This window comes from Grammomys surdaster, unplaced genomic scaffold (genome assembly GCF_004785775.1).
Source record: "Grammomys surdaster isolate TR1022 unplaced genomic scaffold, NIH_TR_1.0 64, whole genome shotgun sequence".
Taxonomy (NCBI): domain Eukaryota; kingdom Metazoa; phylum Chordata; class Mammalia; order Rodentia; family Muridae; genus Grammomys; species Grammomys surdaster.
The window spans coordinates 9,711,018-9,726,653 of record NW_021604566.1 but is presented as its reverse complement, the minus strand read 5'-3'; the positions used below and the strand labels follow the sequence as shown (position 1 = coordinate 9,726,653).

At 39.1% G+C, this 15,636-nt stretch overlaps 1 protein-coding gene across 1 annotated transcript in view; it reads right to left on the bottom strand.

Annotated features, from left to right (window-relative positions):
• The window catches only part of Jph1 (junctophilin 1), an 85,330-nt gene that overhangs the window by 1,149 nt on the left and 68,545 nt on the right, over positions 1–15,636 (bottom strand). The window contains exons 4-5 of the mRNA XM_028769614.1: positions 10,464–11,107; positions 3,791–3,886 (exon numbers count right to left, since the gene is read on the bottom strand). Of these exons, the coding sequence (XP_028625447.1) occupies positions 3,806–3,886; positions 10,464–11,107 (725 nt within the window). The 3' untranslated portion in view covers positions 3,791–3,805. The remainder of the gene's footprint in view (positions 1–3,790; positions 3,887–10,463; positions 11,108–15,636) is intronic.

Here is a 15,636-nt window from a genome sequence, read left to right as displayed (position 1 = left end):
CAGGGCAGGGCAGGGCAGGGCAGGGCAGGGCAGGGCAGGGCAGGGCAAAACAAAACAAAAACAAAACACAAATACCAAGGCAGCCATAGAACCTTCACTCTACAATGGTGTCCTGCCTGCAAGATATATTATTGCAATGGTGGTACACAGCCTGTGAGAGTAATCAACCAATAACTGATTTGACTAAATCTACTTCAAGAGACAGAACTTATACCTGACTCTGCTTGGGTGAGCAAGAACCAGAGACTAGATAGCCTAGGGACCTAGGGTAAATCAAAATACTACTAATCCAAAACAAAACAAAACAAAACAAAAACAACCCCCCCAAAATACCACAGTGATATAATGTCTCCTAATGATATTCTGCTATATTCATAGATCAGTTCTTTGTCCAGCCATCGAAGATGCTTCCTCCTGCAGCAGATGGCAAATACAAAGACCCACAGCCAGGAGTGCAGAGACTGAGAGACCTTGGTACACTCATCTCTAAATGAGATGTCTCCATCAAATCCCTACCTTCAGAGCTCAGGGAACCCAGAGGAAGAGGAATGAGAAAGAGTGTAAGAGCCAGAGGGGATGGAGGACACTAAAAAACCCAAGACCCTCTAAATCAACATGAGCAAAGCTCACACGAACTCACATAGACTGAGGCAGCATGCACAGGGCCTGTATCAGGTCCTTTGAATATATATTATGGCCTCCAGTTTAGTGTTTTTATGAGATTCCTAAGTGTGCAAACGAGTGGGTCTCTATGATTTCTGTGCCTTCTCGTGGGCTTTTTTCTTTTGTTGGTTTGTCCTGTTTAACTTAGATGTGATAATTTTGTTTTATCTATACTATCTCTTAGAGCCTATTGTTTTCTAATAGCCAGAAAGGGAGTGGATCTGGATTGGAGGGAGCAGTAGGGAGGAGTAGAGAGAGAGGAAACCATAATTAGGATATATTATGTGATAAAAGAATCTATTTAAAATGAAAGGAAAAAAGAAAAAGGAAAGAGAAAAAGTCCCAGTATGAAAGAGACAGAGTGGAGCAGTGTGCTTACTTTCTGCCCCATGGCTGTGCTGGGCTCCCCCCGCCCCATTGTTAATTCTTCAGTACATATCTTTTGTAATTTTTATATTGAATTGCTTTAATTTTAGGCACATGTGTATGAACACACACATGCCATGGTTTATGTGTGTGTAGGGGCATCAGAGGACAACTTTCAGGATTCTGTTCTCTTCTTCTATCCTATGGGTTCTAGAGATTGAACTCAGGTTGTTAGGCTTGACAGCCAGCTCCCGAACATGCTAAGCAAGGTCTGTCTTTTAATACCATCATCTCTAACGTTCACACCTCAGCCAATAATCTACTCACAAAGGAAAGACACCTCCAACTTTATTAATAACCAACATTTTTATTAGGGCAGTTACAGTTGTGCAAACTGTACATTATACATTTTGGTTTCAAGGATTATAAATTAAGGAACCCATTGATAGGGAAGGAGTTCTTTTTCACAGCAAGAAACTTTAATTAAACAAAGTCATGTTTTATTAAGTACATTGGCAGACTTCATGTGCTGTCCAAAATGTAGAGTACAGTATAACAACCCATTAGAAAGATCCTTCATGGAAAATACAGCTGTGCACATTTTAGAAAAATACCCACAATTTGAGCTTTGTTTTAAAAAAGCTTATAAATCATATATATATTTATAAATGGAGCCAACAAGCTCACTTTATAGACATCCTTTAGTTCCATGTTGCCCATTATTTTCAAAGCATTACACATTTAAATAAACACTTAATAAGATTAAATATTCTATTTAAAAAAAAAAACAAAAACCAGCCTTCCCAGCATAAGGAGCTACAGGGGTAGGAAGGGGCAGGGCAACTGTGGATACAACAGACAGATTTAGTTTGTTCTTGAGTAAAAACGGACTCCCTAAAATTAAAAATCAAAGCAAAATGTAAAAAATAAATATACAAGTTGTAATCTTATTTTCATTTGCTCTCTTTCTGCCTTCTTCTTTAATCCATATTAGTCTTACCCAAGAGTCTCAACATATTGCACTTCTGCAGAAACCACTACTGGGTTACAACCCTGTAGGTGACAAAGCATGAGGTCCTCACCTGTGCTGTCAGGGGAGTGACATACACTATCTCGTCTGCTCTGCAAAGGCTCCTAAGTGAGAGACTTGGCTGACACTATGACATCCTGGATAAAAGTTAAAAAGACTTCCCTCTCCACAAGGTAATGCCTTTAAGAGACTTAGACATACATTTCCTATTCTGATTTCTTTTTAAATAATTATTTTTGATAAAGATCATGTAGTTTCCCTAGGTAAGCATGCTTCTGAGTAAATTATATAATAGAAAACAAAATCAACGTCAGAATGATGAAGGACAGCAAAAGACAAATATTTAAAATAAAACTTCTAAGTCTTTAAAATTTAAAATATTATTACAAAACAACTTTGAAAAACATTGAAGGCAGAGAAGGGGCAGTGACTTAACAAAGCTTTACTGTCTACCTGAAGGCATTCAACCAAAATTCAAGTTGGGGGGTGGGGTGGAGAAAGAGAAGAGTAGCTATTAATAGATCTTGCTTAACTTTCATGGGAATTAACAGAGCCACTGACAAGATTTTATTTGGTTGTAACATACGTCAGCAATGAAACCGAACCCTTAACCACTGATTACTGCAATCCATGCAACATTTTGACTACACTTCTTAGTATTCTGTCGTCTTTCAGCTTTTAAAATTTAGCACCTCCTGAGTGCGTCAACAGTTCACCTCAATGATGTTAAAAATATTTAAAATTAAATTATTTCTTTGGAAGGTACAATACCTTCAGATCACTATATTTTAAAGATAAATAACCTTTTGTTGGTTTAAAAAGAATAAACAACATGAAAACAATGTATTGCTATTAAAATAAACACTATATATTTTTTAAACTAGTCTTTTGTTGTTGCTTTTCCTTGAGATGCAACCTGTGTGTTCTCATCCAGCCAGAACTGCAGGTGGAAGATGACTATTTAAATAAACAGCAAAAATGAGCAGAGTCGTGCACAAGCAAATGAAACATTCCCTTCCAGAACATTCCAGGAGATGTTAGAGCAGCAGGTCACAGCAGAAGACTGCTGAGTGATGCTGCTACCTACTTCTTCTAATGAGATAGGAGTGAATGTTGGAACCACACCCACTGCAACACAATCCTCAGACTGCATTCCTCTGGCAGTCTTCTCTCCCCAGCTCCCTACTAAAAACGTCAGATGGTAAAATAGTAAGGCAGCTGTTGACTTCCATCAAAAAAATTTGCAGGTCCATACATTTCCAGTTTAGTCATACTCTGCTAGGACAGATGGAGTAGCCAATGCCAAGAACTTTGCCGGATGGGGCTTCTTCAGCAGATTTTAAAAAAGAATCATTATTAAGCTTTGCTTTCCAACATGGCTGTGTGCTTCAGCTCCCAGAGGATCCCAAAGACACAGAGCATTCCTGGGGGACATGGAAGATCCTTTGGCTGAATTTTCCAAGTTTCATCTCTCTTGTGATCCCATCCCAATCCAAGCCTCTTTGCCTGTGTCTGAGTCTGACTGGGGTGTGGACACCAAGGCAGAACTGTGAGCTAACTCCATTAGTTGGCATGACTTCACTGAAGGGTAGGAACAGTTATAGCAATAAGTAACCATACTGAGTCACATTCAAAATGAAAGTGAAGGACAATGTCATTGTTTTAAAAAAGTTGTAAATTGGAGAAAATGATGTTACTATGATTTTCTATAGAAATTAAGGCTATGCTTACCTTTCCTAATTCCAATCAAGTCAGAAAGTGAACAAAAAGAATGGCCAACCCAATATTCAACAGCATGACCAGGACAATCATGATGGAATTAGGGCCCTGAAGGAGACAAAATAGAACAAGCACAATGTTCCCATGTCAGTATGGCTGCTTGATAGAAACCCATCACCAGAACCAATTAGCAGAAATGTAAGCATACAAACATTGTGGAAGAAACTAAGGTATGAAAGATAACAGCCCTTCCAAAAGTTATGAATTAAAAACAGTAATGCTACATTTATATGAAGTCACCATCCGACTTCCACTTAAAATTAGTGTAGATTTGAATTAAGTTAAAGAAATATCTTAAAGCTGGGTGAGGTGACACACACCTTTAATCTTAGCACGCTAAGTTCAAAGTCAACTTGGCCTACATAGTGAGTTCTTGATGAGCAGAGCTACATAATGAGACCCTATCTCAGTATTTTTTTCTGTAACAATGTACTCTATTCATCTCCCACACTGGGAAGGATCACTGGAAAGGAGATGGAAGGTAGTGGGACTCAGTTGTTCTTAGAAAGTGAGAGTCAGAAAAGAAGAGCAGCCCCTCATCAAGGCTGTTAGAAAATAATGAAACCAGAGGGTTTCATTTCTCCAAGGAAGAATTCAGAACACTCGGAGAGGTACTTTTATTTTTATAGGGTCTCATGTAGCCTAGACCTGCCTTAAACTCATGTAGCTGAGGATAACTCTGAATTTATGATCCTCCTATGTGTGCTTCCTACTGTGCTGGGATACAGGTATATGACACCATTCCTGGTTTATGTAGGGCAGGGGACTGAATTCAGAGCTTTGTGCATGCTAGGGAAATACTCTACCAAGTGAGTTACAGGCTCAGCCCTCAGCTTAATTCTTGATTTTTTCTGAGCCTCTTTCTGAGTTCTACTCCTTCCTTCTTACAAATGGGAAGTTGAATACTTACAGAAGATACTTTTTTTACAGGTCTAACTCTTTGTTTCTTGAATCATAACCAAACCACTGTAGACTCAGGTATATTGAACCAACAGTAGATTCCTGTTTTGATCAATCTTACTAGAATAAGTACCAGATAACCCAAGGTCATCAAGCTTTTATTTGGAAAACTAAAGCTTATATGGCCTGGCTAGTCAGGCTTGGTGGTACCTAAAGAATCCGTCTTTTTATTTAGAATTATAAGATCTTGGTATTTAAAAAAATATTATTAAAATAACACACAATTCTTAGATAGTGTTCTAGAACGCCTCTGTGTCAAATATAAATTAACTGACGTTTGAGAAGTTTATTTTTATGTGTATGAGTATTTTGCCTAAATGTTTCTATGTGTTTGTGGAAGGGGGGTAGTTTAGTGCCTATGCGTGTGTGTGTGTGTGTGTGTGTGTGTGTGTCTGCATACATCACAGCCTGCAGAATGCTGATCTGTGAGAGGCAAGAAAGCAGTTTAGTTGAACATGACTCAATAGATGTTTAAAACTTCAAGAGTTTGACCTTAAGTTTATTTTAGACATTTTTAAACACAGCACAATTTGGAAAAAAGTTTCTTGGAGATAATTAACTTAATTTTGTGGGCATGACAAAACAAGATTTGATCATGTCAAAACTCTTTATATAAGTGACATCTTTCATAAAAGATGGGTCCTATAGATTAACTGAGAGATCAGCTGAAGATAAAGGTATGAGGGAGGATTTAGTGTGGTCTCAGTTATAGAGTTCAAAGGTCATGAGGCTATTAACCATGTCCATCTCCAGTCTTCTGGAGAGAAAAGGGGTTATATATACCTCCCTTTAAAGAGACAACCCTGTGTGTTTAGCATTCCATAGTCCCCCATTGCTTACTTATGAATACAAAAGCCTCAGTGTCATCTACATATGCCCATGGTCGTGCTTGGTCTGTAGATGCCAGTGAGGGTGTTGGATCTCCTGGAGTTACGAGCAGGTCATCATGTGGGTTGGTAAGCAATCCTGGGTGTTCTGCAAAAGCAGCAAATGCTCTAACTGTGAAGCCACCTTTCTAGTCAAAAATAATTGTTCTAATTAAATGAAACAGTCACATTCTGAGTACCAAATAAGTTTGTGTGGAAACAAGGTTACAGGGACATTGATTGTGCTTTCTCTGGTGACAGGATTGAACAGGGAAGTCTGAACAAGTGTTCATCTTCCAGGGTGGGGCATAGCTTAGGCTATCTACTGCTGGCTGACAGAAGGACATCCTACCTCATGTGTTCATGGGCCACAGCTCTCTGGTGGAGGTAGGTCATGGTGCCCTGTTCTTTCTCTGTCATGACACTTGTCACAGTTTATTGCCATCTGTTGCTGTATGGTCATTTTCCTACCTAGACTCAGTGCCACAGTATCAAGGGCCTTGACCTCCTCTTCACTATGTCCCGAGTGCCTGACTCTTGTGGTGTCTAGTTCACTCACGCAGCCAGAGCTTAAGGGGAACACACTGCCTCTCCAGGTGCTGCTCTTCTCAATGTTTAACAAAACAGGTGAAATCATTGCACTGAAGAACAAGTACATTGTTAGTAGATTGGGGTTTGGGGACTGAAAACAAGGCCCTCTGAGGGAAGAGAAACAACCCCCACTTCTTAAGCTCCAAGTACATGGAAGAAAAAAAAGGGGGTTAAATGCTAGGCAGTAGATTAAGCATCTCTAAGTAGATTATCACCTGGTTTTTATTTGTTCTGCACATGAGATTATTAGTTACATACTAGAGGGCATCATGAGGATAAGTGTATTAGAATATTTACAAACTATTTATGAATCCAGGTTCTTTAGGAGCAGAATTAAATATCATGCTGTCCACTGGGTACTCTAGGCTTTTTTCTCTATCTCTACAAAAGGTCAGACTTTAGTTTAAAAACAATTTCTAATGAAGATATGCAAAGTAACATTTTTACCTATATCTTTCAATTCTCAGAGAAATAGAAATATCTTATTAACCTCCAATTACTCAATAACTAGGTGAGTAGTCATGGCAGTTCATGCCTGTAATCTTAGCACCCTGAAGAGTGACACAGGAAGAATACTATCAGTTCAAGGCTAGGTTGGTGTACAGCATGAAGCCAGATGCAATAAACGGTGACTTCTAATCTCTGCAGCTTCTCAACCAAGGCAAACTTAAGACAAAGAAACTCTTAGAGCTCAAAATACTAGATAATGTTTCAACATCACATCTGAGCATAAAATATATGGTATGGTGATTCATGTGTTGGTCAGACTTTAAGTGTGCAGTTTGGGATTGCATCAATTCTTTGGGGGTAATACATTTAATTCCTCCCCATGAAAATGGGTGTACCAAGGATGAAGAAAAGTTTGGGTGAGAACAAACCTGTATAGAGTTCATGGCCAGAGAGGACCCAGGACATAGAATCATAGTGTGCCATTGAATACAACACAGGGCTGTGTACCACAGTGGCAGAATGCCTTTCCAGCATGTACAAGGTCTTGGACTCAATCTCAGAAAAAAACAAAACAAAACAAAACAAAAAAACAACCAACCAACCAAACAAACAAACAAAAAAACAATTTAAGCCGCATTAACTCATATTTCATAAATCCTAGTAAGGTGCTTTGTGTTTATATGAACTCTTTTGAATTGATTAGTACTCTCGGCTTTATAGATTGTCTTGGATTGAATTTAGTAGCTTAACTATCTCTTCAAAGGGTTGACCTGTATTTTATTGTACTTATAATCCGGCATCAATGACTAACAAATAAATGCTTTATCCAGAATAAAAAAATACATCTATGTGTTTCCTACTCAACACACATATATATTTATCCTGTATATGCTCTAATATACATTCATATTTAGCCTACCAGTGTAGCCCCACTTATGTAGCCATTTTTAAAGATTACTTAGGGAAGATGAGCATAGACCAGCAATGGGAGGCTTTAACAGCCAGCAGGTAAGAATGAAAATGTTGTGTTTAACTGACAGGTACCAAGCTATGACCTCAGTTTTCTTTAGACACCTTGGGCAGGCTACTAGGTGAAAAACTTTAAGGTGAAGTCCCATAAATATGGCTGTGGTAGCCAGCGGTGGCTTAAAATAGCAAAATGAAGAGAAGCTTACTCCTGTTTCCCCAGACTGACTGGGGCAGGTGTGATGGGAAGCAGCAAGAAGGCAGCCGCTAAGCACACATCAGAAGAAACCTTCAGGCTGTTAGAAAAATAAAACAGAGGATGTCAAATGATGAGAAGATATCTTGCCCAAGTTAGGGATGTAATCTGCAGGGGCCTACCTTCTCATGCTTGCTAAGTAATTAATTTCCTCTAAGTGTTAATCTTTATCTCAGAAGATTTTCTACATTTTCTAGATACTTATCCAGGCTGAGCATAAAGAAATGGAATCTACTGAGCCATTTATAAGCTATTTATACATCATCTAGTATGCCTTTGATGATGGTAATAATAATGCCCTTTGAGCACTAACTCCACTGAGTCTTTCATTAAGAACATAACAATTTCCCCTGCTGTTCACACAGAGTACTGGCTGATTTATTATGGGCATCCTCTACTTGCCTGGTTTTGTGTCAATGTTTTTATGAATTTTAAACTGTTCATTATAAATGTTGAACTTGTACAGTGCTCTCAATTGCTTAGAACAGTAGGTAGCACTCCACTGTTTCAGTGGTCATTCACTAACTATTCTAACAGTCATGTGTCACTACCTTACTCCTGGAATGAGGGCTGGCCCTAGGAATACAAGGCAGCTTCTTGATTAGGAAAGTACCACTTTCTCACTGAGGACCAGTCAATCTGACTCCTCAGACTGGAATGTCATTCAGAGGGGAAGCCTCAAGTTCAAAGGATGTAGGGCTGCTGAGGCCATCTCATACATATGCAACTTGGGTTTTGATCAGTGAGCCTGAGTTGGAAGTTGCTTGGCTTACATCAAGAACCTATACAAAATACCTGGTGTGGGCCTCCAGCTTTTCAGAGAAGAGGAGTGAAGAGTGAGGGGAGGAACTATGGGACAGGGATAGGGATAGGTGGGGGATGAGGGTGGGTGGGTGGATGGGGGAACTGGGAGGGGAGGCTGACATTGTGATATAAAGTGAATAAGTAAATTAATGAAGAATTCTACATATTACTAAAAACTTATGCTTTTTAAAAATATAGCGGTAATGTGTTTACCAGCACACAGTACTTCTATAAAGAAAGGTTTATAGGTAACAGCAATATTTTTTCCTTATCATAGACTGATGAGGGGGAAGCTGGGCACATGATTCCATTGTGGCATGTGGGAAATCAAATATCCTATCGGGTAGGCAAAGATGCTATATAGTTGGAAGAGCACTGTTTAGATCCACCCCTTATTAATCAGGCAAATGGATACTATATATACAAGAAGCCCTACTCATTATAAATATTCATGTTGAATGTGTGATAAGAACTGATTGTTTCATACAATGAATCAGTAGCGGTGGAATTACAATAACAGATAATAAGGTTTATCAATGTTCAAACATTTTACAACAAATACTAAATATTCAAACAAATTAAAGATTAGCCTGTCTTTAAAGCTATTTACCTTCACAGAAGTTGCTTCTTAGGACATTATTAATCTGGTTGGATCTGATTACTTTATACGTAGCTAGTGAAAAAGTAGAGACTAAAAAAACTCACCAATATTATATAGAGATATTAGTAAAAATTAGCTCAAGTTACTTCAAAAGATGAATTGTATTTCTTTAACCCTATGAGTAATTGTAACAAAAATAAGAAACTGATAGTCTATAATCTTCTTGATCAGGATTCCCGAAATACGTATTTCTCAAATCGCTTGTACCATCAAGCGATGTCTTACTCTCTGAGTTGTATTTCACAGTGAACAGGACCACCCAGAGGCATATATGACCAAGATAACCAAACAATTTATTTTAAATCACTCACCTAAATAAAAAGATTTAAAAAATGTTCAGATCCTATAAATTCTATAGAACTTGATAAAATCTCAGTTCCATATAGTACTTACCAAATCATCCTCATGTTAAGGAACACGTAGTAGACATTCATCAATAACACAAAGTTTACTAGATAAAAGAAATCTAACCTGTTTAAGACTCATCAACAATGGCTAGCATCTACTGGACAGTTGAATCTAAGAACATCTGCATCTGGAGATGTATTATAAAGTAATTATGTTGTTGTAAAAGTTACTCATTTGGGAAGAAAAATATTCTTGCTGCAGAGCCTGTCTCATTAAATAAAATACAAATTGCATATTTATGAGAATTTTCAATGGCTGCAAGTGATTTTCCTTTGTGTAAAGGGCCGAAGGAAGGCTCATAATTTCTAGTTGCTATGCAGAAAGGTGCTGGCTGTGGGAAGTTGGCCATGTTTTCCTTCTAGGGGCCACTGAGTAGGTAATTAAGAAGTTCACCAAGACATATTGATAAACACTTGCTAACATATGAAAGGGCTAGCCAGGCCTGAGTCCTACCTGAGTTATCTGCAGTGGCTTGCTGAGTAGGCACAGGATTTCTGCTCAGAGAACTCTTTGCTATCATGAGCCACAAACATATTCTGCTCTGCTCTAAACAACCCAGTGAACTGAGGATTTTTGTCTGTCCAGATGTGGTCAAGACATAAAACCACCCATCACATACTGCCCCCTGAACAAAGCCAAGGGAAAATCTCATGCAAGACTTACAGAATTGGCTTCTTTTTCCAATGAAGGGCAGGTATCATTGCTTGCTGGATTCTTTGGTATAGCAAGTTCAGACTTCTTTGCTTTTGGCTCAGTTTTGCTTTCTTTGGCAACTGGTTTTGTCACAGATTTAGGGGAACTCCACTTGTTAGGTGACAGTCTAGGTACCAATGCTGAGGAAGACTGGCTGACACCGCTGTCATCCTCCCTGTCGTCTGGAGGATGCTGGGGCGTGTTCAGTTTCACATAGTAGCCGTGATACTGAGAGTGCAGCTCCCCGTTGCTGGGGTTGGGGACATAGTGGCGGCCAGAGTACTTGGACATGGTTGCTCCCAGATCCTTTGAGGGAGCCTTTGACATCAAGGGCTTATTGACAATGGCTGTCACTTGCTCCTCAGCTAGGCTCCGTTTATCTTGACTGAGTCTTGTCCCTGAGCTGGGGTTTTGTGTTTTTGTGGACTTTGGGGAGGAAGGCTGGGGAGAGTGGCTCTGTTTGGGACTTGCCTCAGGAGACCTGGGAGGTGTCGTGCCTTTGCGATAAAAATGAGGAGATTCCTTTGGTGACGGAGGCTTTTCTGGGACCTTTTCTTCTGGATTTTCTTTAATATCTACCCCCTCCTGAAATCTTTGTTTGATATAATCAGGGCCTGGAGAAAAGGAACAGAAAGGAAAGGAAGATGATAAAAAAATAAGTTGTAAAGGCTTTTAATCTAGGTGACTATCATTTTTGCTAAATGAGATCAGTTCCATCCTTCCCCCTTTGAAGATACTTATAAGGTGTGAACTTGTTTCAGAGTGCAAGGAAAGGACTATTACTGAAAAATGCTTTCAAAACTTGCCACTCTTTATAGTATATTGAACCATCAAATATAGAAAAATCTTATACTTCTTTAAAATTTCTAACACTTTTCATTTGAAGAACATGGTTGTTTGGCATAGAGCAGAACTCATGTTGGTCAAAACCCAGCAAAACTCATTTACCCCATATAGGCAGGATAATTAAAGCACAGAATAAAGAAATAAGCTTATTTTTGTCTGATCAGCAGTTTAAAGAGATCTACACTGTACAGGGAGAGCCTGCTAAGAGGCTTTTAATCATTGCTGAAACTTTCTGGTCAAGAAGGATGTCTGCCTTTAGGGTGTGCTTTAGAATACCTTCTGTACAGTCCATCTACAGCAGGGACCTGTTACCAGCAGTGCCCAAGACAAGGTGGCATCCCTGGCTCTGCAGTCTCAGGGTTTATATTTAATCTTTTAATATACTTCAGAAACATTCACAACAAATTTTAAAAAATCAATTTAAAATTATTTATTTGTTTTAAAAGTAGCAACTAGAGAAACAGCTCAGTTGATAAAGTCTTTACCACAAAGGCTTGAGGACCCGGGAGTCATCAGAACCTACATAACAAAAGCCAGGTATGGTTGTGTGCCTATTCAGTAATACTGGTCTAAGACCAAACTTTCAGTTACACATTTTAGTGTTATATATAAGTCATATATATGCATATAATTTTACATATACATATATATCTAAAGTAATATTTGAATATTAACACATTTTCTAATGTGTTTTATAAATAGTTAAATAAAACTAAACAAAAGCAAGCACCTGCAGAAAGCTTCTTCATCTTAAATTCATACTTATGAACCTCATTAGGAGACCAAGTTGAAGAAGTTGCAGTAATAGACCTATGAAATTCAAATTTGGATTATACCAAAAGTATTTATTTAATTAACTCCTAATACCAGCCCAGGCATTTCTGTCTCCTTTAGAATCTTACATATTGCTTCTTTGTACAGTTTTTCATCTTAGGAATATTAGGAAAGGTGTAGCTAGCTCAGTCACTTACAACTAAGACTTTACAGAGATGTTCAGCTACATCTATCAACTGGGTTGTTGATGTTGCTGAAATCTGTTGCATTCAAAGAAATTGCTAGAATAATGTTCAGATTTAAAAATGCCTAGCTTTATGCCCTGGAAAATGACTGCTTATGAAAAACAAATACAGTCCCAAGCAGTGGTTCCTTTTTCTGTGATCTATCAAACACATCCCAGAGGTTTCAACTTAACGGAAAGCAGAAATCCAAGCCACAGACATTTGAATTTGCATGCTCCAGGTGATTCTATATATTGGATATAAGTGACTGAAATCATGTAAAAATTATGGGTGTCAAATTGGCCTCTGTCTAATGCCAGCCTTACATGGCTACCCCCAATGGGAAGTGGTTCCAATGTGGCATATCCATGTGAAAACGGGCCAAATATGATGATACACAGCTAGATTTTTCCAGAGCAAGATTCAATTCATCTTAAACAAAACAGTTAATGTAATATAGTGGACAGAGTTTTTTCCTGGATTCTTTTCTCTTGGAAGGCACATACTGTGCCTGCAATTTGGTCTGTGTAGTAATATGTGTTACAGCGTAATGGCAGCTACATAAAGCTGGTGAGTGGTGGCAGCTCTCAATCAGGACCAGCCATTATTGCCAGGGAGGGAAACCAAAATAAATGTTGGAGTTTGGCAGTCATGTTTTTATAGGCAGAACCTGTGAATCCTATGAGATTTTCACCCGTCTGGGGATTCGAATTGGGAAAAAGTCACCTGGTCTACAATATTCCACATTTGATTAGCCAGCATTATCCACAGAGAAAGGTAAATCTACATACTTGACACAAACACTTTGAGCAGACACTGGCAAATGGTGAGAGTAGAGAATCCAGTCTGAACTTCAGAAGTGAGTGTTGCTGGACTGGCCACTGGCAGACTAAGACTGCCCTAAATACATAAAGTCAATGCCCACGTCAAGGTCTTTACTGCAGCAACAGGAGTCATTCATTCAACAGAAATCAGCCATTCTCTCAAGGCTGTCAATCAGGAAAAGAAGAACAGGCTGAAAGATTATAAAGAGATGGTACAAGCAGTGGAAATGACATCATGTTCCCTAAAGGACCCTGTAGTCCCATATGTAAAAGCCCTGCAGTATCTGCGACCAGTCAGTGTTCTTGGTGGTGAGCTGTGGCTGTCCACACTGATACCCTGTAAGCAGCTGTCACTCAATACACATTTGTCAGATTGAATACACAATTCAATTTGGTCAGAATAACCAGGATGCCCAGGAATCAACACTTTTACATCTAATAGCAGACTATTCAGTTTCTATTCTTCATGAAAAAAAAAATTGGAATTTTAGGTTTGGAAGGTGAGCTCAGAAGCTATCTATTCCTGGATGCTTCCCTTTACTTAACCAAAAAATAGTATACATTAGTGTTTGGCACAGTAATAAACAATACCTTGACTTCTAATTTATGAGAAATGCAAGCATAGTTAACACTTAGTAACATAGATTACAGGTTTCACTTTCATGTAAATAACCAATGGTACAGTGTGTGAGACTACACAAAGGACCACAAAGCTTGCTGAGGATGCTGGCTAGGGAAGCACTGGCATTCTCCCAAGAGGGCTCACAGAAAGAATTTTACCACATTCCAAAGCAGTGTTTCAACTTATTTAACTCATTCCCAGACCCATTGACAAATAAAATAATGCCTTGCTTAACATGACTTAGGATTGAAAATGAGATAAGAACACTGAGGGAAGCAGTTTAGGAGACAACTCAGTGGAGTGCTTGCCACACAAGTATGAGAACCTGAGTTTGGATCTCTAGCATCCCTGTCAAAAGCTGGGAGTGGTGGTCTATGCCTGTGATCCTAGCACTGAGACGGAAGAGACAAGTGGCTCCTTGGAGCCTGCTGGCCAGCTAGTCTTACAAAATTTGTTAGTCCCAGGTACAGTAAGAGACCTTGTTTCAAAAAATAAGCTAGAGAGAGATGAAAGGAAATCAATTTCTAGTCTTTGTTCACACACACACACACACACACACCCCACTCTTCCACACCCAAGTAAAAATCATGACTGAAAGTAAACTCAAATAGTGGGATGAAGAGCTTTGCAAACAGTTTCTAAATTATTCCTATTCTCTAATCTCATCCACTTCTTGATCTTCCTCAAAAGCTGTAGTTCAGTCCTCTTACCTTAGGAACTTGAATTATCAGCACACAAAGTACTCAGGGCAGATTCCCCTTTATGAAACAAACAAGACTGACACAACATACTATAAGGCCAACTCACTTATTTATAGTGAACAATATGAAGGCCCACAAGGTGCATGACTTTCACTGTTATCACCAGTAAACATCATTCTCATAGGCAGAGCTTCATGATTCCCTAATCACTAGGAAATCAGGATGAGGAATAGGAGATGAATCACCTATGTAATGACATCAAGACGAGCTAGCCTGATGCATCTATTTCCTTGATCGGGACAACGATGCCAGTGGAACATATACCTGTCTCCAGGCTATAGTTCCCTGCCTTTGGCCACATAGAAACATCCTTGTCAATGCAACTGCAGTAGTAAAAGCTCTGGCCTAGGCCCCTCTAGGAAGGACAATGACAGTGTTTGTCTCTGTGACTCACTTTCCTCTATACTTTCTAGGCTGACTGAGTCTTCAGAGGTTTTTATATACCCAGTCATGCTATGAGGATCGCCTTAAAACTACCAATGAGGATTTCTTGGCTGATCTTCATAATATTATGGCTCATTTTCAAGTTAAGCCCTCAGAGGGCAAAGTTCTTCCCAAATTCTCAGCGGGTAAGTCACTGTCCTCTTCCACTGATTCCAATTTAGGTTTTTCCATGTGTATGTAAACTTAGTCCTTTGAGAACTTAATACCCCTATACCCCTACACAGGTCTTGTTTTTATCTTGCAGTTTTAATTGGTATAGATAATACTAGATTTCTGAACTAAAGCCGTGAGATTTCACAATGACAAAAATACTGCCAGCTCCTAAAAGTAAGTAATCTGCCACAAAAAACTTTCAAACTGTGAGTTAGTAGCCACAGCTCTCCCAAGGGCCGCAGTATATGCCTTCCAAACAATGGTGATACATGCATCTGAGATGTGCAAATTAAATGAGGGGGCTTACAAGTAAGTGGTACTGGAAGTCTTTTTACAAAGGCCTATATGATTTGATCACCCTGCAAATGCAGATTGGAAAGCATGTGTTCCCTGGACTTCTCCAGAGAACTATAACACCCAGCACAGAACAGGCCTTCTATACAGTTGCCGAAGGAAGTGTTGGCTCTGGGTCAAAGAGGATTGCAGCTCTCCCCG